Here is a 23231-nt window from a genome sequence, read left to right as displayed (position 1 = left end):
GAGAGAGAGAGAGAGGGGGAAAGAGAGACAGACACAAATAGAGAGTGGGAGGGAGTGAGTGGTAGATAGATAGATAGATAGAGGGGGAGAGAGAGAGAGAAAGAGAGAAAGAGAGAAAGAGAGGGAGAGGGAGAGGGGAGAGGGGAGAGGGAGAGGGGGAGGGGGAGTGAGTGAGTGGTAGATAGATAGATAGATAGAGGGAGGGAGAGAGAGAGAGGGAAAGAGAGACAGACACAAATAGAGAGGGGGGGAGGGAGTGGTAGATAGATAGATAGATAGAGGGAGAGAGAGAGAGAGAGAGAGGGAAAGAGAGACAGACACAAATAGAGAGGGGGGGAGGGAGGGAGTGAGTGGTAGATAGATAGATAGATAGAGAGAGAGAAAGAGAAAGAGAAAGGGGGCGCGGGGATAGAAGGAGTACATTGAATGTGAGGTGAGCACTGAGGCACGATGCCCCGGGAGAGCGCAGGAGGACAGGGCCCTTCTCCCAAGGGAGCGGGGTCGCGGGGGGTCAGGCCGGGGTCGAGAGAGGTTAAGTCGCAGTCAGGGTTGAAGGGGGTCGGGTCGGGGTACAGGTCGAGGGGGGTCAGGTCAGGGTCGCCGGGGGTCGGGTTGGGGTCAGGGTCGCTGCCCATCCTCCGACACAGGGAGCAGTTGGTGCAGGCAGTCAGGGACCATCGCTTCCTCATAGTGACCGGGGAAACGGGCAGCGGCAAAACCACTCAGTTACCGCAGTACCTGTACCACGCCGGTAAGAAAGGTTTATACAGCGCCTTGCCCGACCTCAGGACTTCCCAGAACGCTTTACAGCCAATGAATTATTTTGTGTGGTCACTGTTGTAATGTGGGAAACGCGGCAGTCTGTGCACAGCAAGCTCCCACAAACAACAATGTGGTAATGACCAGATCGGTTTATTTTTAGTGATAACTCCCCTGTTCTTCTTCACCTGAGAGGGCGGATGTCTCATCTGAAAGACTGCCCCTCCGACAGTGCGGCGCTCCCTCAGCACTGCCCCTCCGACAGTGCGGCGCTCCCTCAGCACTGCCCCTCCGACAGTGCGGCGCTCCCTCAGCGCTGCCCCTCCGACAGTGCGGCGCTCCCTCAGCACTGCCCCTCCGACAGTGCGGCGCTCCCTCAGCACTGCCCCTCCGACAGTGCGGCGCTCCCTCAGCACTGCCCCTCCGACAGTGCGGCGCTCCCTCAGCACTGCCCCTCCGACAGTGCGGCGCCCCCTCAGTACTGCCCCTCCGACAGTCCTGGAGGGGGGTCCTGTCCAGCCAGGAGTCGCGGGGTCTCCGTACATCGGGCGAAGGTTTCTCGGGCCTGGGATGGGGAAGAGGGGAGATTAATGCTTTTCTTTACCAGCTTTTGAGAAGCACGCTGCTGGTTGTTTACCTTCAAACCTTGTTTTCTCTCTCCTTCAACCCCCCCTCCTGCATTTCAGGACTCAGACAGCACGGGGTCATCGGGGTCACGCAGCCGCGGCGAGTGGCGGCCATCTCAGTGGCGCTCCGGGTAGCGGAGGAGATGGACTGTGCCCTGGGGCAGCGTGTGGGCTACCAGGTGCGCTTCGATGACTGCACCTCCGAGGTGAGAGGTCGCCGGAAGGTCGCAAGCTGAAAGAACATTGCCGCAGCGTAATCGCTGCTCGGGTCAGAGGTCATCAGTCCAGAGCTGCCCGAGACTGGATCTGAGCAACCTTGGCTTTGTGCCGCCCCTGGGGGTCGTCTCAAAAGTTCAATGAAAATCCAAAAGTGTATCGTGTTTACATCTCTCTATCTGTGTCTCAGTCTCTCTGTCTCGCTCTCTGTCTGTGTCTCAGTCTCTCTGTCTGTGTCTCAGTCTTTGTGTTTCTCTCTCCCTCTCTGTCTGTATCTCTCTCTCTGCCTCCCTCTCTGTCTGTGTCTCAGTCTCTCTGTCTCTTTCTCTCCCTCTTCTGTGTCTCAGTCTCTCTGTCTGTATCTCTCTGTCTCCCTCTCTGTCTGTGTCTCAGTCTCTCTGTCTCTCTCTCCCTCTCTGTCTGTGTCTCTGCCTCCACCTGTCTCTCCTCTCTACTGCAATCCTCTTCTCAGATATTGACGGTCCCTTGTTGCTGTTTCTCTCCCCCCCCCTCCCAGGTAGTCTTGTTGCTGGGGGTTGTTTTTACTAATACTCTTTACGAATGGATATAATCTCAAAACTAGAGCCGGGTCATTCAGGAGTGAAAATCAGGAAGCATTTTTATAACCAAATAAACAAAAATGTTCAAAGAAAATGGTGGAGAAAAAACACACTTTTTTTAAACACTTCAATAATATTTTTTTCTCCCACTGCAGTGTCCAGGTGATTAAATTTTTAATTCCCGGAGGCTCCTGGACAATCCTGAAGGTTTAGCAACCCTAACCGAGGGGCTGAATGGTTTATTCCAGTTCCTGTAGAATCAGGCACAGCAGAACTCGCTGCGATACATTTAAGGAGAACCTCGATAAGCGCATGCGGGGGAAAGGAATACTAAACAGTTTTCCATCTCATTTTCTTTTTTGGGTGCGTGGCCCCTTTAACGGGCTGTGTGGCCCGTTCAGATTTCCGCGTGGGACGGGTTAATCCATTGAGAAGCCGGTGTTGGGCCGGTCGGCCTGTTTCGGTGCCGTGAATGTCATGTAACGGGCGGTTTTGGTTTTGCCCAGGACACGGTGATCAAGTATATGACCGACGGCTGCCTGCTGCGCGAGATCCTTCAGGACCCAGGGCTCGGTCGGTACGGCACCGTCATACTGGACGAAGCTCACGAAAGGAGCCTCAGCACAGTTAAGTGCCATTTTAACCCCCTCGTAAGTTTGGTACAGCGTGGCGAGTGATGAGAGCGTAGCCTTGGATTTTAACGGGAAACTTGATTTTTTTTTTACCAAGATTATTATCTGCCCTTCCCACCACACCCTCTCTGTTGCTGGGATACGGTTCCACTGGCAACAGCTGCATCTCCCCCTCAGCCCTGAGTCTGCACCGTGGCTGCAGTGTGCACCGTCTACAAGATGCACTGCAGCAACTCGCCAAGGCTTCTTCGGCAGCACCTCCCAAACCCGTGACCTCTATACCGCCTAGAAGGACAAGGACAGCAGGCGCCTGGGAACACCATCACCTCCAAGTTCCCCTCCCAGTCACACACCATCCCGACTTGGAAATATATCGGCCGTTCCTTCATCGTCGCTGGGTCACAATGCTGGAACTCCCTCCCTAACAGCACTGTGGGAGCACCTTCGCCGCGCGGACTGCAGCGGTTCAAGAAGGCGGCTCACCACCACCTTCTCGAGGGGCAATTGGGGACGGGCAATAAATGCCGGCCTTGCTAGCGACGCCCACCATCCCGACAATGAGTTATTTAAAAAGCTGCCCTTTTTCCTGGGTGGGCTGTTTGAGGGGGTGTTTAATCCCAGCCCGGATCTGCCGCGCCCGATACCTGCGCGTGCACTTTCCAGTGAGGGGGCAACTCGATTGCAATCCGCAGCAAGAATCCTGGCCGGTTCATTTCTCCCTCCTCCCTGTCATGGGAGCATTGCCGCTCAGCTGCTGTCCCGGCCGAGAGCTGCTCACTTGACATCGAACCTGGGACCGAGTGCTCTCTGATTGTCTCAGTCCATCGAATCACACAGCACAGAGGGAGGTCATCGTGCCAGCTCTTTTGAAAGAGCTCTCCAATTAGTTCCCCCTCCCCCTGCCCTTTCCCCATAGCCCAGCAAATCATTCCCTTTCCAGTATTTATCCAATTCCCTTTTGAAAGTTACTCTTGAACCTGCTTCCACCGCCCTTTCAGGCAGCGGGTTCCCGATCGTACCAGCATCTCCCCTCTGGTTGTTTTGCCAATTATCTTGAACTGTGTCCTCTGGTTATCGACCCTCCTCCCACTGGAATCACTTTCTCTCAATCTACACACCAAAACCCTTTATAATTTTGAATATCTCTATTTAACCTCCCAGTAACCTTCTCTGCTCTAAGGAGAGCCACCCCAGCTTCACCAGTCTATCCACGTAACTCAAGTCCCTCATCCCTGGAATCACTTTGGTAAATCTCCTCCGCACCCTCTCCGAGGCCCCAGACATTTGCACATGGCGGTGCGTTTACCCACTGAAATCAAAGGAAGTGAAAATTGGGCAGGAATCAAGCGGGTCATTGATGGGGGATCGGGCGCGGGTGGGGGATCGAGCCGGGGAGGGGGGGAATCGGGTAGGGGGTAGGGATTGGGTGGGGGTGGGCGGGGGATTCGAGTAGGGGTGGGGGGTGGGATTGGGTCGGGGGTAGGGATCAGGTTGGGATCGGGGGGGGGGGGGGGCGGTGAGGATCAGGCAGGAGCGGGGAATTGGGTGGGGATCAAGTAGGGTGGATGGGTGGGGATCAAGCGGGGGATCGGGGGTGGGGGGATCGGGCAGGGTGGGGAATTGTGTGGGGGGGGGGGGATTGGGATTGTGGGGGAGATTGGGGCGGGGGGGGTGTTGGGATTGAGTGGGAGGTGGGGATCGGACGGGGGGGGGGGCGAGGATTGGGGGGGGGCGAGGATTGGGATCTGCTCCGGTGGTTTACCGCGCCGGCGGTGAAGGAAAATCCGCCCCATTTGGGAGCAGTTGTGGCACGTGCAGAAAGAGCCAGGGTTTGCCGAGCCGAGCCAGGGTTTGCCGAGCCGAGCCAGGGTTTGCCGAGCCAAACCACCTGTCCGAACAGTGGCGTGCTTTGTGCCCGCAGGATATTCTCTTCGGTTTGCTCAAGTCGCTGTCGACGCGGGAGAGCACGTCGGGCGAGCGCAAGGTTCCCCTGAAGGTGGTGGTGATGTCGGCCACGCTGGAGACGGACAAACTGTCGGAGTTTCTCGACGGCTGTCCCGTGTGTCGTGTGTCGGGCCGCACTTACCCTGTCCAGGAGCGATTCTGCAACCTGATTGGGCCGAAGGACAAGGAGCCGACGGGATTGGTTAAAGAGGTAATCCCTCCCGATAGGTTGACGCCGGTATATCCCCACAACATGGCAGGCTCCCGATTTTGAGCCGGGCTGGTTTGTGGGCCGCGGTTGAGTGGACAGCGCTGTCGTGTCTCAGTTAGAAGCTGCTGTTTTCAGGACTTGAGCACCTGATCCAGACTGACAGTCCGGTGCAGTACTGAGGGAAAGCTACACTGCCGGAGATGCCGTCCATTGGATGAGACGTCCGACCAAAGCTCTGTCTGCCTGTTCGGTTAGGCGTACAAGATCCCATGGCCCTGTTGGAAAATGATTGGGGAGTTCTCCCATCCCTCTAACTCTGGCCTCTCGTGCGTCGCTCACTTTCTTCACCCCATCGTTGGCGGCCGTGCCTCCAGCCGTTGAGGCCCCAAGCTCTGGAATTCTCTCCCTGAACCCCTCCACCTCTCCGCCCTCTCTTAAGCTACTCCTTAAAACCTACCTCTTTGACCAAGCTTTTAGTCACCTGTCCTAAAATCTCCTACTTCAGCTCGGTGTCAATTTTTGTCAATTATGCTTCTGTGAAGCCTCTTGGGATATTTTACAATGTCCCTCCCAATCTCTGTAATCACCTCCAGCCCCACAACCCCCCGAGATGTCTTCGCTCCTCTAATTCTGCCCTCTTGAGCATCCCGGATTATAATCGCTCCACCATTGGTGGCCGTGCCTTCCGTTGCCTGGGCCCTAAGCTCTGGGACTCCCTCCCTAAACCTCTCCGCCTCTCTACCTCTCTTTCCTCCTCCAAGATGCTCCTTAAAACCTACCTCTGTGACCAAGCCTGCGCTTGTTTCTACTTATGCGGCTCGGTGTCAAATTTTTTAAATCTCATAATACTCCTGTTTCACCACGTTAAAGGCGCTATATAAATACATGTTATTAAATGTGCTCTATAAATATAAGTTGTTGTTGACCAACCTTTATCCCTCAGCCGGCAGCACCACAGCCTCAGCGTAACTGGCCTTTTATCGCAGTTGGTCATTTAGCTCTTGGTGTGACCTTGCTGTGTGGAATAAGCTGACGCGCTTGCTGACATACCATTAAGTGCACAGCAAAAAGTGATCGCTTGTGAAGCACTGCGAGACACCCTGAGGATGTGATAAGGCGGCGTATAATTACCACACCAGAGTTGGCTGAATGTTGTAATCGTGTCTTGTTTCTCTTTTCTAGGTTGTAAATGTCACTTTGGACATTCACATGAATGAATCAGAAGGGGATATCCTGGTGTTTTTAACAGGTGGGTCACTGCTCAATGGGCTGCCCCTAGAGCAGGGCCGGTCAGATCCCCCCTACACATTGTAGGGGCAGAAAAGAAAGACTTGCATTTATATAGCGCCTTCTGACGGGTTTAGACAGGTTAGATGCAGGAAGAATGTTCCCGATGTTGGGGAAGTCCAGAACCAGGGGTCACAGTCTAAGGATAAGGGGTAAGCCATTTAGGACCGAGATGAGGAGAAACTTCTTCACCCAGAGAGTGGTGAACCTGTGGAATTCTCTACCACAGAAAGTTGTTGAGGCCAATTCACTAAAAATATATTCAAAAAGGAGTTCGATGTCGTCCTTACTACTAGTGGGATCAAGGGGTATGGCGAGAAAGCAGGAATGGGGTACTGAAGTTGCATGTTCAGCCATGAAGTCATTGAATGGCGGAGCAGGCTCGAAGGGCCGAATGGCCTACTCCTGCACCTGTTTTCTATGTTTCTATGTTTCACGGCCTCCAGACGCCTCAAAGCGCTTTACAGCCAATGAAGTACTTTTGGAGTGTATTCACTGTTGTAATGTGGGAAACACGGCAGCCAATTTGCACACAGCAATGTGCTAATGACCAGATAATCTGTTTTTAGTGATATTGATTGAGGGGCAAATATTGGCCCCAGGACACCGGGGAGAACTCCCCTGCTCTTCTTTGAAATAGTGCCATGGGATCTTTTATGTCCACCTGAGAGAGCTTACGGGGCCTCATCCGAAAGACGGCACCTCCGACAGTGCGGTGCTCCCTCAGCACTGCACTGGGAGTGTCAGCCTAGATATTTTTTGTGCTCAAGTCTCTGGAGTGGGACCTGAACCCATGACCCTCTGACTCAGAGGCGAGGGTGCTGCCCACTGAGCCACGGCTGGGGGATAAAAGCGATCAAAGTGAAGTTTCCAGCTTCGATGTACTTCTGTGTTCATCGGCCACGTTGCATATATTTGCCAGCTGCAGTCTTGGAAAATTCCTGTTGAGGTAGCCTTGACTCTCGCCCCTGAGCCAGAGGGTCATGGCTTCTAGCCCCACGCCAGAGACTTGAGCACATAAATCTAGGCTGACGTTCCCAGTGCAGTGCTGAGGGAGTGCTGCACTGTCGGAGGTGCCGTCTTTTGGATGAGACGTTAAACCGCGGCCCCGTCTGCCCTCTCAGGTGGACGTAAAAGATCCCACGGCACTATTTCGAAGAAGAGCAGGCGGGGGGGGGTTATCCCCAGTGTCCTGGGGCCACTATTTATCCCTCAATCAACATCATTAAAACAGGTTGCTGTCTGTGGGAGCTTGCTGTGCGCGCGTTGTCTGCTGCGTTTCCCACATTACAACAGTGACTGCACTTCAGAAGTGCTTCATTGGCTGCAAAGCACCTTGGGACACCCTGCGTTGCTGAAAGACGCTCTGGGCTTAAAAATTAGTTTGTTTCGAGCCGCCTGTTAGTGGCGGAGAGGGGCGCTAACAGGCTGCTGAGCGCTTCTCGCCCGAGCGCTGCGTTGTTGGTGCCTGCCGTGAACTCCAGTGGTGGGTTAGCTGTGGTGCCATCAGTTAGCACGGCACTCTCTAGCGCCACCCATTGGTGACGTCATAAGTGTGCACTGCCGTGATCCCGAACTTTGCTCCCCTCACCAGCGGAGAGCAGACGTCCCATGGAAGCTCCCGGGGCAATATTATTATAAAGCAGGAGCAGGCGGGTGTTCAGCGTGTAAACTCTTTTAACGTCGCTGTGATTCTGTGAGGTCTGGCATCCTGCTGCTGGTGTTTCCAAAGCTCTCTTCAAACTGTCTCATTTTTCGGGTGGTCCGGCTGACCTTCCCTGTTGGGCGGTGGGATGCTGGTTTCCTAGCTCCAGAACGTCATTATCCGTCCCGTCGCGCCCTACGGGTAGCGCGGAACGCTTCCCTCAGTGTTCCACTCCCCTCAAGGGCACCCTCAAAGCCTCCTTGATAAAATGCAGCAACCCCACCGGCACCTGGGAGTCCCTGGACAAAGACCGCCCTAAGTGGAGGAAGTGCATCCGGGAGGGCGCTGAGCTCCTCGAGTATCGTCGCCGAGAGCGCGCAGAAAGCAAGTGGAAGGAGCGTGCGGCAAACCAGACTCCCCACCCACCCTTTCCATCAACCACTGTCTGCCCCACCTGTGACAGAGACTGTAATTCCCACATTGGACTGTTCAGTCACCTGAGAACTCACTTTTAGAGTGGAAGCAAGTCTTCCAGAGATAAGGGGGTTGACTTATGAGGAAAGGTTGAGTAGGTTGGGCCTCTACTCATTTGAATTCAGAAGAATTCTTATAGCAATGTATAAGATTATGAGGGGGCTTGACAGGGTGGATGTAGAGAGAATGGGCCCAAGTTTCCACATGATTTGCGCCTGATTTTTAGGAGCAACTGGTGGAGAACGGACTATCTTAGAAATCGCAATTCTCCACATTGTTTTTTCTGCAGTTCTAGTCAGTTAGAACAGTTTCACTTTGGAACCGAATTTTTTCTTCAAAAGGGGGCGTGTCCGGCCACTGACGCATGATTTCAAAGTTTCCACAGTGAAAACGTACTCCAAACTAACTTAGATTTTTGTAGAACTGAAAAAATCTTGTCTACACATTAAAAAATCAGGCGCAGGTTACAAATTAGGCGTCCAGAACGAGGTGGGGGGGAGGGGGGGGAAGGGAACTCATTAAATTCTATAATAAATCCTTATTTATACTTACACAAATATTATACAAATAAATCCAACCTGAATAAAAATTTATAAGCAAAGAAAAGATTAAATAAACCATCTTCCTACCTGTGTGAAAGTGCTTCACCCAGGGAGAATGCTGCAGGGAGCCTCACAAGTTGAGGCAGCCGTTCATTCCCGCGGGGGGGGTTGGGGGGGGGGAGGGAAACGGCCGCCTCAACTTTCTGAGGCTTCCTGCAGCCTTCTCACTGCTGCAAGAAGCCTCAGTGCTGATGTGCTGATATTAAAAAGCAATGTGATTTTATTAAAAAATGTTCATAAATTAAACAGCTACAAAAATGGCCGAGTGCCAATGTTTCCTTCACACTGCGCGTGCGCGAACGCTCCAACGCGCACGCGCAGCGTTGCCGGCAGGAAAAAAAACTCATTTAAATGGTACCCGCCCCCTCCCACTTACAAAATCGGCGCGAGTGTAGGCTCCGCCCCCCTGGGCGCTGCGCCAAGCAGACATGGAGCTGCAGGGCGCTCCAGAATCGCGTGTTTTGTTTTCGGCGCGAAAAACGGGCGCCCAGCTCGGAGGGGCGCCCGTTTTTTATCGTGTGGAAACTTGGGCCCAATGTTTCCACTGGTGGGGGAGACTAGAACTAGGGGGCATAATCTTAGAATCAGGGTCCGCCGATTTAAAACTGAGATGAGGAGAAATTTCTTCTCTGAGGGTTGTAAATCTGTGGAATTCGCTGCCTCAGAGAGCTGTGGAAGCCGGGACATTGAATAAATTTAAGACAGAAATAGACAGTTTCTTAACCGATTATGGGGAGCGGGTGGGGAAGCGGAGCTGTGTCCATGATCAGATCAGCCATGATCATATTAACTAGCAGAGCAGGCTCGAGGGGCCTACTCCTGCTCCTATTTCTTACGTTCTTATGTTCCTCGATTTCGAGGGACTGCCTATGAGTGAGATGAGGGACACTAATTGTGAATATCCCGGTTGGAGGCGGTAAACATCGCCCGGCACTCGCCCACGTGATGTCACCGCCTCAAACCGAGCTATAATGAATTTTTAGCCGTGTAAGTCTAAACCACCTTTAACCCTTACACTGCTGTCCAGTTCGAAGGCGATGGCTGTGCTTCTGAGCCAGATTCCTACATTCTCGGGTCCCACATCCCGAGAAACTCTGCGAATACAGGAATAACATGGCTCCAGTGTCCGCAATAGTTACCCTGAACTACGGAATCTTAAATCATTCCGTTCCATATTATCATTCTGTTCAATATTTTAGCTTTAATTTCATTGTTTCTATCTTAATTTATTTATTCATAGACTTTTCTAACTTTAACTTTTCTTAAGAGAATTTTTTTTTTTTAATGAACCCTTTTGGCTTCTGTCTGCCCTGTTGGACACGAGAACAACTTTACATATTTAAAAATATAAATCTGGAAATAATAATCCGGTGTCAGTGCAAGTGACCATGAAGCTGTCGGATTGTCGCAAAACCCCAACGGGTTCACGAATGCCCTTTAGGGGAAGGAAACCTGCCGTCCTTACCCGGTCTGGGCCTACAGGTGACTCCAGACCCACACCAGCATGGTTCACTCCTGACGACCCTCAAGAACTGGCCCAGCGAGCCACACAGTCGGGCAGTTCGTGGGATGGGCACTAAATGCCAGCCTTTCCAGTGACGTCCACATCCCGAGAATAAATATATATATTACAAATAAATTTCTATTGTAGGATATTCAGCGCTCGATTTCTCTCTGGAACAGGGAAGGTTCAAAGATGACCTAATAGAGGTTTTCAAGATGGTGAGAGATTTTGATAAGAGTACATAAGAAATAGGATCAGGAGTGGGCCATTCGGCCCCTTGAGCCTGCCCCGTCATTCAATAAGATCATGGCTGATCTGATCATGGGCTTAACTCCACTTCCCTGCCCGCTCCCCATAACCCTTGCCTCCTTTATTGTTCAAAAGTCTGTCTATCTCCGCCTTAAATATATTCAATGACCCAGCCTCCACAGCTCTCTGGGGTAGAGAATTCCACAGATTTCCGACCCTCTTGAGAGAAGAAATTCCTCCTTATCTCAGTTCTAAATGGGCAGCCCCTTATTCTGAAACTATGCCCCCTAGTTCTAGATTCCCCCACGAGGGGAAACATCCTCTCTGCATCCACCCTGTCAAGCCCCCTCAGTATCTTGTATGTTTCAATAAGATAATAAGATCACCTCTAATTCTTCTACTGATTAGATGGAGAAAAACCGTTCCCTTTGGCGAGTGGGTCAATAACCATAGGCCATGGATTTAAAATCATTGGCAAAAGGTCCAGAGAGGAGATGAGGACAAATGTTTTCACTCAGAGTTGGGATCGGGAACGCTCGACCTGAGAAGGTGGTGAAAGCTGATTCCGTCAATAATTTGAAAAGGAAGTTGGACGGGAACTTGAGGATGAGGTGCTTATAGGGTGACGAACAAAAGTCGGGGAGTGGGACTAAGCACGACTGCTCTTTCAAAGAGCTGGCACAGGCGTGATGGGCCGATGGGCCGCCTTCTGCGCTGTTCGTTTCTATGATTCAGAATGCTCTGTTACATTGGAAGAGTCCGACGTGTGCTGTTTAACCATTTTCTTCGCACAGGGCAATCTGAGATCGAGCGTGCGTGTGACTTGCTCTTCCAGAAGGGAGAATCAATTGATTACCAATACGACGTGAGGGATGGATCGATTGAAGGGCTGCTCATTCTGCCACTGTATGGGTCTATGTCAACAGGTAACGCCGATTGCAACCATGAAAAACCAATCTGTTCGTGCTTCATTTTATTCACTTCTCCGTCGGTCAGCTCCTCACTCACGGTCCGTGAGCCTACGGACGGCTGAAGACCTGCTCCCAAGGTGCTGACCGAAGATCTAAGGCAGTCACACTCTCGGTTCCTCCTGTGCGATGGTTTGACTGTCCTTGGACGGTCCCCAGCACAAATTGGCACAACATTTTCAGTGAAACTCGGAGAACTCACGGAAACAAATTGCTTTGCAGCAATAGAGACTGCTCATCTTGGGTTGTTGGGCATTCCCTCACTAAAGGCATCTTTACTCTATCTAACCCCGTGCAGTACCTGCCGTGGGAGTGTTTGATGGGACAGTGTAGAGGGAGCTTTACTCTGTATCTAACCCCATGCTGTACCTGCCCTGGGAGTGTTTGATGGGACAGTGTAGAGGGAGCTTTACTCTGTATCTAACCTCGTGCTGTACCTGCCCTGGGAGTGTTTGATGGGACAGTGTAGAGGGAGCTTTACTCTGTATCTAACCCCATGCTGTACCTGCCCTGGGAGTGTTTGATGGGACAGTGTAGAGGGAGCTTTACTCTGTATCTAACCCCGTGCTATACCTGCCCGGGGAGTGTTTGATGGGACAGTGTAGAGGGAGCTTTACTTTGTATCTAACCCCGTGCTGTACCTGCTCTGGGAGTGTTTGATGGGGCAGTGTAGAGTGAGCTTTACTCTGCATCTAACCCGTGCTGTACCTGCCCTGGGAGTGTTTGATGGGACAGTGTAGAGGGAACTTTACTCTGTATCTAACTCCGTGCTGTACCTGCCCCTGGGAGTGTTTGATGGGACAGTGTAGAGGGAGCTTTACTCTGTATCTAACCCCCTGTACCTGCCCTGGGAGTGTTTGATGGGACAGTGTAGAGGGAGCTTTACTCTGTATCTAACCCCATGCTGTACCTGCCCTGGGAGTGTTTGATGGGACAGTGTAGAGGGAACTTTACTCTGTATCTAACCCCGTGCCGTACCTCCCCTGGGAGTGTGTGATGGGACAGTGAAGAGGGAGCTTTACTCTGTATCTAACCCTGTGCTGTACCTCCCCTGGGAGTGTTTGATGGGACAGTGTAGAGGGAGCTTTACTCTGTATCTAACCCCCTGTACCTGCCCTGGGAGTGTTTGATGGGACAGTGTAGAGGGAGCTTTACTCTGTATCTAACCCCGTGCCATACCTCCCCTGGGAGTGTGTGATGGGACGGTAAAGAGGGAGCTTTACTCTGTATGTAACCCCGTGCCGTACCTCCCCTGGGAGTGTGTGATGGGACAGTGAAGAGGGAGCTTTACTCTGTATCTAACCCTGTGCTGTACCTGCCCTGGGAGTGTGTGATGGGACAGTGAAGAGGGAGCTTTACTCTGTATCTAACCCCGTGCTGTACCTCCCCTGGGAGTGTGTGATGGGACAGTGAAGAGGGAGCTTTACTCTGTATCTAACCCCGTGCTGTACCTCCCCTGGGAGTGCTCACTGCTACTAATGGGAGATAAAAACCTTTCCACCCCCAGCATTGCCTGTCACTGTCGGGCAGATGGGGGTGATCGAACAACCAGCTGTTTCCGACTGTTGTAGTTGGCGTGTCGAGTTCTCTTATCTCAATCCTCACAGCATTTTCTCCTTCAGATCAACAGAGAAAGGTTTTCCTTCCAGCTCCATCCCACATCAGGAAATGTGTTGTTGCTACTAACATTGCAGCCACTTCTCTGACTATTGACAGAATAAGGTAAGAAACCGCGAACTCAATATTACAGTCGGACACTAATTGTCACCCAGTCATTATCGGTGGGTCCTAATTGCCCACGGTTATAAGAACATAAGAGCAGGAGTAGGCCATTCGGCCCCTCGAGCCTGCTCCGCCACTCAATATGATCATGGCTGATCCGATCATGGACTCAGCTCCACTTCCCCGCCTGCTCCCCATAACCCCTTATTCCTTTATCGGTTAAGAAACTGTCTCCTTCAGCACTGCACTGGGAGTGTCAGCCCAGATTTATGTGCTCAAGTCTCTGGAGTGGGACTTGAACCCACAACCTTCACACTCCGATGCGAGAGTGCTGCCCACTGATACTGACGTGTCGAGGTTCCACAGGCGTCTCTTGCCCACCTCCCTCCGGCACCTCAAGTGACACTGGAGAATCATGCCTGACTCTAGCCAGAGCATTGGCAATTATTTGACCATGAGGGGGAATCACTGTCCAGACCAATGATGTCGTCCCCTGATGTCCTCTCAAATAAACTTTCCCAAACAAGTCATTGACCAATGTAGAGCCAGACCCCCGGGTGAATTTTACCACTTGGTGGATTTGCCGACTGAACCCTGGGCAAAGCTGGTCAGGTCTTTTATCAGGACCATGATAATGAAACGTCTGTTGGGTCCCAGCACAGGGTGGTGCCCCTACTTATTAATCAGTGTTGAGGGAGCTCTGTCAGCAGAAAGGGAGAGTATTTTCCACAAACTTTAGCACGTAATCCAAGTGGACACTCGGGGAGTGCCGCACTGTCAGAGGTGTGCCGTCTTTCAGTTGAGACATTAATCCGTCTGCTCCCTCGTGACACTATTCGAAGAGCAGGAGATTCTCCCAGGTGTCCTGGCCAACAATGATCCCTCAAACAACATCACTAAATGATCTGGTCATTATCTCATTGCTGTTTATGGGAGCTTGCTGTGTATAAATTGGCTGCCGCATTTCCCACATTACAACAGTTTGCATGCCAGATACGAGACTCCCTAAGCAAATGCTTTATGCGGAGCTCCTTCACGGCAAACGAGCCAAAGGTGGGCAGCGGAAGCGTTACAAGGACACCCTCAAAGCTTTCCCGGTAAAGTGCGACATCACCACTGGCACCTGGGAGACCCTGGCCGCAGACCGCCCGAGGTGGAGAAAGTGCATCCGGGAGGGTGTTGAGTTCTTCGAGTCTCAACGCAAAGAGCGTGAAGAGGTCAAGCGCAGACAACGGAAGGAGCGCGCGGCAAACCAGCCCCACCCACCCCTTCCATCGACGAATGTATGTTCCACCTGTGACAGGGTCTGTGGCTCTCGTATTGGACTGTTCAGCCACCAAAGAACTCACTTTGGGAGTGGAAGCAAGTCTTCCTCGATTCCGAGGGACTGCCTATGATGACAACAGTGACTGCACTTCAAAAGTATTTCACTGGCTGTAAAGTGCTTTGGGACGTCTTGAGGTTGTGAAAGAAAGATTTGCATTTATATAGCGCCTTTCACGACCACCGGACGTCCCAAAGCGCTTCACAGCCAATGAAGTATTTTTGAAATGTAGTCACTGTTGTAATGTGGGAAACGCGGCAGCCAATTTGTGCACAGCAAGCTCCCACAAACAGCAATGTGATAATGACCAGATAATCTGTTTTTGTTACGTTGATTGAGGGATAAATATTGGTCAGGACATTGGGGAGAACTCACCTGCTCTTTTTCGAAATAGTGCCATGGGATCTTTTATGTTAAACTGAGCGAGCAGACGGGGCCTCGGTTTTAACATAAGATCCGAAAGACAGGACCTCCTGCAGTGTCAGCCTAGATTTATGTGCTCAAGACTCTGGAGTGGGACTTGAACCCACAACCTTCTGACTCAGAGGCGAGAGTACTGCCCACTGAGCCACAGCTGACACTATAGGTGAAACATAAAAACATAAGAAATAGGAGCGGGAGTCGGCTATTTGGCCCCTCGAGGCTGCTTCGTCATTCAATAAGATCATGGCTGATCTGATCATGGACTCAGCTCCACTTCCCTGCCCACTCCCCATAAACCCTTTACTTCCTATTGCTCAAAAATCTGTCTTATCTCCGCCTTAAATATATTCAATGACTCAGCCGCCACAGCTCTCTGGGGCAAAGAATTCCACAGATATACAACCCTCTGAGAGAAGAAATTCCTCCTCATCTCAGTTTTAAATGGGTGGCCCCTTATTCTGAGACTGTGCCCCCTAGTTTTAGTTTCCCCTATGAGTGAAAAGGTGCTATATAAATGTAAGTTCTATCTGTCTTATCGAAAAGTTGTTTACTGACATGTCAGATGACGGACTCCAGAATTACAATTCTGAACGTATACCCTGCAGCAGAGCAGAACTGAAGTTCAGTCAAGGAATGAGAGAATCAATCCTTACCCACTCGTAAAACATTCTGATAGAATGGAGTATCTATTCATCACCGGCTGCACGCCCTCGGGCGATGTGTAGTGCAATTGGTGATTGGAGCTGGTTGCTGGGATTGTGTAATGTTGAGCAACAGCCCTGGTGTCCCTTTGATTACAGGTATGTCGTCGACTGCGGCTTTGTGAAGCAGCTGAATCACAATCCACGGGTTGGGCTCGACATACTGGAGGTGGTGCCCATCTCAAAGTGAGTTCCTGTTAAACCAAAATTACAATTCCTTCCAAATAGACACACCTGGTACTGACACGGAAATCGAGCCTGTTCCCAGTGAGTCCCATTGTATAGAATCCCGGTGTTCTGAACCTCGTCCATTCACTCCTATTGTGTAGCGTTCCAGTGGACCAAATCCCTATTCCCTATCGCTCCTATTTTGAAGAAGAGCATGGGAGTTCTCCCCGGTGTCTGGCCAATATTTATCCCTCAATCAATGTACCTGTAATGTATTTGCTTGATGGGTTCTTTGCTTAAGAATTCATAGCAACACATTGCTATTAAGAACCAGTTAATTTGTTAACAAAAGGTTTAACAATCACATGACACATTACCAGTTCATCCACTAGGCTCACAACTGCATACCTCATCCTGGATGACCTAGACCCGATGACTGGGGTTTTATTGAGTCTTGTGAACATCACATGACTGGCTAAGCCACTCACAATGCAACAGCTCTACAACTATTTTTGTGTAAAACTTTCAATCAAGTGCCCCCTTATTAAAGGGGCCCGACAACCAACAAATTAACACACAAAATGTTTTAAACAACTGATCGGTCAACTTAAAATTTGGTTGCCGGGGGTGATGATGCACTCCAGTCCCTCCGGCGCCCACCTCTCGCGGAAGGCCGCGAGCGTACCGGTGGACACCGCGTGTTTCATCTCCAGGTACACCCTGGCTCGGATGTAACCGCGGAAGAGAGGCAGGCAGTCAGGCTGAATGACCCCTTCGACCGCCCGCTGCCTGGACCGGCTGATGACCAACCCCCTTGGCCGTGCCCAGGAGCAGTCCCACGATGAGGCCCTCGGACCTACCCGCTCCCCTCCGTGCAGGGTGCCCAAAGATCAGGAGCGTGGGACTGAAGTGCAACCAAAATTTGAGGAGCAGCCCCTTCAAATAATGGAACAGGGGCTGCAACCTCGCACATTCAGTAAAAACGTGGGACATGGACTCCTCCAGACCGCAGAAATTGCAAGCGGCCTGGGAGCCCATGGACCGGCTTAAAAATTTATTGCACGGGACTGCTCCGTGCACCACCCTCCAGGCCAAGTCCCTAATAAACAAAGGGAGGACTCCCGCGTGTAGAGAGCCCTCCATTGGGGACCCCCGCCTCCTCCAGATGGCAAACAACAGCTCTACAACTCTTTTGTTGCAAAACAAAAATAAACGTTAAATCAAGTGCCCCCTTATTAAAGGGGGGACACTACAAACAGTTTACAAGTGCCTATTTTTTTTTTTGTGTTTCCCAACAGCTCTACAACTCTTTTTGATTGCACAAAACAAAGTTAAATCAAGTGCCCCCTGATCTGGGGGACACTCCAAACATTTTTCCAGGCCCTTGTTTTTGTATTATTTTTGGTGTTTTTTTTTTGGGGCACTAAAACACATATATATACACAAGTGCCCCCTATGAAAGGGGAGGGGGACACTAAAACCGGCAATTAAAACAAATTAAACTTTCAAACATAAAATTAAATTAAAATTTGGTTGCCGGGGGTAACGATGCACTCCAGTCCCTCCGGCACCCACCTCTCACGGAAGGCCGCGAGCGTACCGGTGGACACCGCGTGCTCCATCTCTAAGGACACCCTGGCCCGGATACACGCGCAGAAGAGAGGCAGGCAGACAACAGCTCTACAAGCCCGTGAGCTTATTCACAGGTGCATACATTACAGAACCAATAGCAGATTATCTGGTCATTTATCACTTTGCTATTTGTGAGAGCTTGCTGTGTGCAAATTGGCTGCCACGTTTCCTACATTACAACATTGACTACACTCCAAAAAGTACTTCATTGGCTGTAAAGTGCTTTGGGACGTCGGGTGCTCTTGAAAGACGGTGTAGAATTACAACTCTCTTTTTCCTTTTTATAAAATCTAAATAGAATTTAAAAATAGCAGCTAGTTCTAAGAATTAAAGGATTATTTTGGCTCCTTGTCACAACTCGCACGCAGATATTTGCACTGGCAATGACACAGACACCGTGCCGACCTACATTGGCTCCTGGTTAAGCAACGCCTTGATTTCAAAATTCTCATCCTTGTTTACAAATCCCTCCATGGCCTCGCTCCTCCCTATCTCTGTAACACCCCCCCCCCCCCCCTCCCCCCCCCGAGATGTCTGCGCTCCTCTAATTCTGCCCTCATGAACATCCCTGATTATAATCGCTCCACCATTGGTGGCCGTGCCTTCTGTTGCCTATTACCAAGCTCTGGAACTCGCTGCCTAAACCTCTCCGCCTCTCTATCTCTCTCCTCTCTTTCCTCCTTCACGATGTTCCTTAAAACCTACCTGTTTGACCAAGCTTTTGGTCACCTAATTTCTCCTTATGCGGTTCAGTGTCAAATCTTTATCTCATAATAAGAACATAAAAATAGGAGCAGCAGTAGGCCATACGGCCCCTCGAGCCTGCTCCGCCATGTAATACGATCATGGCTGATCTGATCATGGACTCGGGTCCACTTCCCTGCCCGCTCTCCATAACCCCTTATTCCCTTATTGGTTAAGAAACTGTCGTAAATTTATTCAATGTCCCAACCTCCACAGCTCTCTGAGGCAGCGAATTCCACAGATCCACAACACCTCAGAAGAAATTTCTTCTCATCTCAGTTTTAAATGGGCGGCCCCTTGTTCTAAGATCGTGCCCTCTAGTTCTAGTCTCCCCTATCAGTGGAAACATCCTCTCTGCATCCACCTTGTCAAGCCCCCTCATAATCTTATACATTTCGATAAGATCACCTCTCATTCTTCTGAATTCCAATGAGTAGAGACCCAACCTACTCAACCTTTCCTCATAAGTCAACCCCTCATCTCCATAGTACTTCTGTGAAGCGCCTTGGGGCGTTTCACTATGTTAAAGGCGCTATATAAATACAAGTGGTTGTTAAAGCAAGTTTTTTTTCCCCCCAGTTCAAAGCCTAACTCTTTGCCATTGCCCGCTGCAGGAGTGAAGCCATGCAGAGAGCAGGACGAGCTGGAAGGACGTCCGCGGGGAAATGCTATCGGATCTACAGCAAGGAATTCTGGGAGGCCTGCATGCCTGATCACATGGTCCCGGAGATCCAGAGAACCAGTTTAACGTCTGTGATCCTTACCCTGAAGTGTCTCGGAGTGAACAATGTTATTGGGTAATGTAGTTCCAGATACACTTTCTGTTCCCCCTTCTTCCTCTCCAGGGACTTGAGCACACAAATCCAGGCTGACGCTACAGCGCAGTGCTGAGGGAACGCTGCATTGTCAGAGGGTGCCGTCTTTCGAATGCGATGTTAAACCGAGGTCCTGTCTGCTCTCTCAGGTGGATATAAAAGATCCCATGGCGTTATTTCAAAGAAGAGCAGGGGATCCGGTATCCTGGCCAATATTTAGCCCCCAATCAACATAATAAAAACAGATTATATGGTCATTATCACATTGCTATTTGTGGGAGCTTGCTGTGCGCAAATTGGCTGCCGCGTTTTCCACATTACATTTAATAAGCTAAACCCCTTTCCATTCACTGCCATTATTTACATGCCCAGTGGACCAAATCTCTTCCCATTCTTTCCTTTGTTATACTGCCTTTATTAGCTGAGGCATAGAATATAAGAGCAGTGAGGTTATGCTTGAACTGTATAAAACACTAGTTATACCACAGCTAGAGTACTGCGTGCAGTTCTGGTCACCTCATTACAGGAAATATGTGATTGCACTGGAGAGGGTACAGAGGAGATTTACGAGGATGTTGCCAGGACTGGAGAATTTTAGCTATGAGGAAAGATTGGATAGGCTGGGGTATTTTTTGGAACAGAGGCTGAGGGGAGATTTAATTGTATAAAATTATGAGCGGCCTAGATAGAGTGGCTAGGAAGGGCCTATTTCCTTCAGCAGAGAGGTCAATAACCAGAGGGCATAGATTTAAAGTAATTGCTTAAAGGATTAGAGCGGGGGGGGGGGGGGTGGTGGTTAAGGAGAACTTTATTTACCCAGAGGGTGATGGGAGTCTGGAACTCACTGCCTGAAATGGTGGTAGAGGCAGAACCCCTCATCACATTTAAAAAGTACTTGGATGTGCACTTGAAGTGCTGTAACCTACAGGGTTACAGACCTCGAGCTGGAAAGTGGGATTAGGCTGGATAGCTCTTTTGCTCTTGGTCGGCCGGTACAGTCACGATGTTGGCTGAGGACACGGAAAGAACTCCCCTGCTCCTCTTCTCAATAGCACCATGGGATTTTTTTGTGTCCACCTGAGTGGGCAGACGGGGCTTGGTTTAACGTCCCATCAGAAAGACAGCACCTCCGACAGTGCGGCGCTCCCTCAGCACTGCACTGCAGTGTCAACGTCGATTTTGTGCTCAAGTCCCTGCTGGAGTGGGACTTGAACCCACAACTTTCTGACTCGGGAGGCGAGTGTGCTGCCCACTGAGTCACAGCTGACACAGATACTGAGAGGGGTCTTCCTGATCGGTACAGTGTGGTTCTAAGCCACACAGTCCAATTCCTCGATTAACCCCCCCCACCCCCCACCCTCCGGGGGAGCTGACTAAAGACGATTGTTCTCTCTGAATTGATCCACTCCTGAGCGAGGTGTGTCTGGTTGCTCCCTAGGTTTCCATATCTTGACCGGCCGGAGGAGAGGCATATCCTGGAGGCACTCAAGCAACTGTACCAGAATGATGCTATCGACAGGTGAGCGACTGACCCACATCACTCACTTTGTGTCCCATTCAGGAGCTCGTCCAGAAGCTTGCCACCTCTGACAGTGCCGCGCTCATTCAGTAATGCACTGGGAGTGTCGGCCTAAACTATGTGCTCACGTCCTGGAGTTGTCTTTTTAAAAATAATTCACGAGATGTGGCCAAGGCCGGCATTTATTGCCCTCGGGAAGGTGATGGTGAGCCGCCATTTCGGAGGGCAGTTAAGAGTCAACCACATTGCTGTGGGCCTGGAGTCACATAGGCCCAGATCGGGTAAGGGCGTCAGATTTCTTCCCTAAAGGACATTAGTGAACCAGACGGGTTTTTACAACGATCCGATAGTTTTGTGTTCACCAGTAGTACTAGCTTTTTATTCCAGATTTATCTATTAACTGAATTTAAATTCCCCAGCTGCTGTGGTGGGATTTGAACTCGTGTCTCGGGATCAATTAGTCCGGGTCTCTGGATTACTGGTCCAGTCACATAACCACTGTACTGCCGGACCCCTTGAACCCACCACCTTCTGACTCGGAGGTAAAATGGCCAACCGAGGCAAGCTTTGACAAAGGGCCTCCCCAACGTGTTACGCTAACGTTCTCGTCCAGGTGCTGAATAACCTGTTGTGTATTTCTGACATGTTCTGTTATTATTTGTGGAACCCTAGCTTATAGTTAACCCCCTCTCCTCCCCCCCCACTGCCCTGTCCCCCTCCCCCCCCACTGCCCTGTCCCCCTCCCCCCCCACTGCCCTGTCCCCCTCCCCCCCCACTGCCCTGTCCCCCTCCCCCCCACTGCCCTGTCCCCCTCCCCCCCCCACTGCCCTGTCCCCCCCCCCCCACCCACTGCCCTGTCCCCCTCCCCCCCCCCACTGCCCTGTCCCCCCCCCCCCCCCCCACTGCCCTGTCCCCCTCCCCCCCCCCCCACTGCCCTGTCCCCCTCCCCCCCCCCCACTGCCCTGTCCCCCTCCCCCCCCCCACTGCCCTGTCCCCCCCCCACTGCCCTGTCCCCCTCCCCCCCCACTGCCCTGTCCCCCTCCCCCCCCCCACTGCCCTGTCCCCCTCCCCCCCCCACTGCCCTGTCCCCCTCCCCCCCCACTGCCCTGTCCCCCCCCCCCCCACTGCCCTGTCACCCCCCCCCCCCCCCACTGCCCTGTCCCCCTCCCCCCCCACTGCCCTGACCCCCTCCCCCCTCACTGCCCTGTCCCCCTCCCCCCCTGCCCTGTCCCCCCCCCCCTGCCCTGTCCCCCTCCCCCCCCACTGCCCTGTCCCCCTCTCCCCTTACTGCCCTGTCCCCCTCCCCACCCACTGCCCTGTCCCCCTCCCCACCCACTGCCCTGTCCCTCTCCCCCCCTCACTGCCCTCTTCTCCCCACGCCCCCTCCCCACTGCCCTCTCCCCACTCCCACTGCCCTCTCCCCACTCCCACTGCCCTCTCCCCACTCCCACTGCCCTCTCCCCACTCCCACTGCCCTCTCCCCACTCCCACTGCCCTCTCCCCACTCCCACTGCCCTCTCCCCACTCCCACTGCCCTCTCCCCACTCCCACTGCCCTCTCCCCACTCCCACTGCCCTCTTTCCCCACTCCCACTGCCCTCTCCCCACTCCCACTGCCCTCTTTCCCCACTCCCACTGCCCTCTTTCCCCGCTCCCACTGCCCTCTTTCCCCGCTCCCACTGCCCTCTTTCCCCGCTCCCACTGCCCTCTTTCCCCGCTCCCACTGCCCTCTTTCCCCGCTCCCACTGCCCTCTTTCCCCGCTCCCACTGCCCTCTTTCCCCGCTCCCACTGCCCTCTTTCCCCGCTCCCACTGCCCTCTTTCCCCGCTCCCACTGCCCTCTTTCCCCGCTCCCACTGCCCTCTTTCCCCGCTCCCACTGCCCTCTTTCCCCGCTCCCACTGCCCTCTTTCCCCGCTCCCACTGCCCTCTTTCCCCGCTCCCACTGCCCTCTTTCCCCGCTCCCACTGCCCTCTTTCCCCGCTCCCACTGCCCTCTTTCCCCGCTCCCACTGCCCTCTTTCCCCGCTCCCACTGCCCTCTTTCCCCGCTCCCACTGCCCTCTTTCCCCGCTCCCACTGCCCTCTTTCCCCGCTCCCACTGCCCTCTTTCCCCTCTCCCACTGCCCTCTTTCCCCTCTCCCACTGCCCTCTTTCCCCACTCCCACTGCCCTCTTTCCCCACTCCCACTGCCCTCTTTCCCCACTCCCACTGCCCTCTTTCCCCACTCCCACTGCCCTCTTTCCCCACTCCCACTGCCCTCTTTCCCCACTCCCACTGCCCTCTTTCCCCACTCCCACTGCCCTCTTTCCCCACTCCCACTGCCCTCTTTCCCCACTCCCACTGCCCTCTTTCCCCACTCCCACTGCCCTCTTTCCCCACTCCCACTGCCCTCTTTCCCCACTCCCACTGCCCTCTTTCCCCACTCCCACTGCCCTCTTTCCCCACTCCCACTGCCCTCTTTCCCCACTCCCACTGCCCTCTTTCCCCACTCCCACTGCCCTCTTTCCC

General features: G+C 52.4%; 1 protein-coding gene across 1 annotated transcript in view; it reads left to right on the top strand.

Annotated features, from left to right (window-relative positions):
- The first annotated feature begins 450 nt into the window (after positions 1–450).
- dhx40 (DEAH (Asp-Glu-Ala-His) box polypeptide 40) overlaps positions 451–23231 on the top strand; it is a 37788-nt gene continuing 15007 nt past the window's right edge. The window contains exons 1-10 of the mRNA XM_070858002.1: positions 451–751; positions 1446–1591; positions 2668–2787; positions 4715–4948; positions 6131–6197; positions 11504–11635; positions 13300–13399; positions 15947–16033; positions 19006–19188; positions 20645–20725. Of these exons, the coding sequence (XP_070714103.1) occupies positions 451–751; positions 1446–1591; positions 2668–2787; positions 4715–4948; positions 6131–6197; positions 11504–11635; positions 13300–13399; positions 15947–16033; positions 19006–19188; positions 20645–20725 (1451 nt within the window). The remainder of the gene's footprint in view (positions 752–1445; positions 1592–2667; positions 2788–4714; positions 4949–6130; positions 6198–11503; positions 11636–13299; positions 13400–15946; positions 16034–19005; positions 19189–20644; positions 20726–23231) is intronic.

Source organism: Pristiophorus japonicus, chromosome 16, assembly GCF_044704955.1.
Source record: "Pristiophorus japonicus isolate sPriJap1 chromosome 16, sPriJap1.hap1, whole genome shotgun sequence".
In the NCBI taxonomy this organism is placed as follows: Eukaryota; Metazoa; Chordata; class Chondrichthyes; family Pristiophoridae; genus Pristiophorus; species Pristiophorus japonicus.
This window is presented reverse-complemented; position numbering and strand designations above follow the sequence as displayed.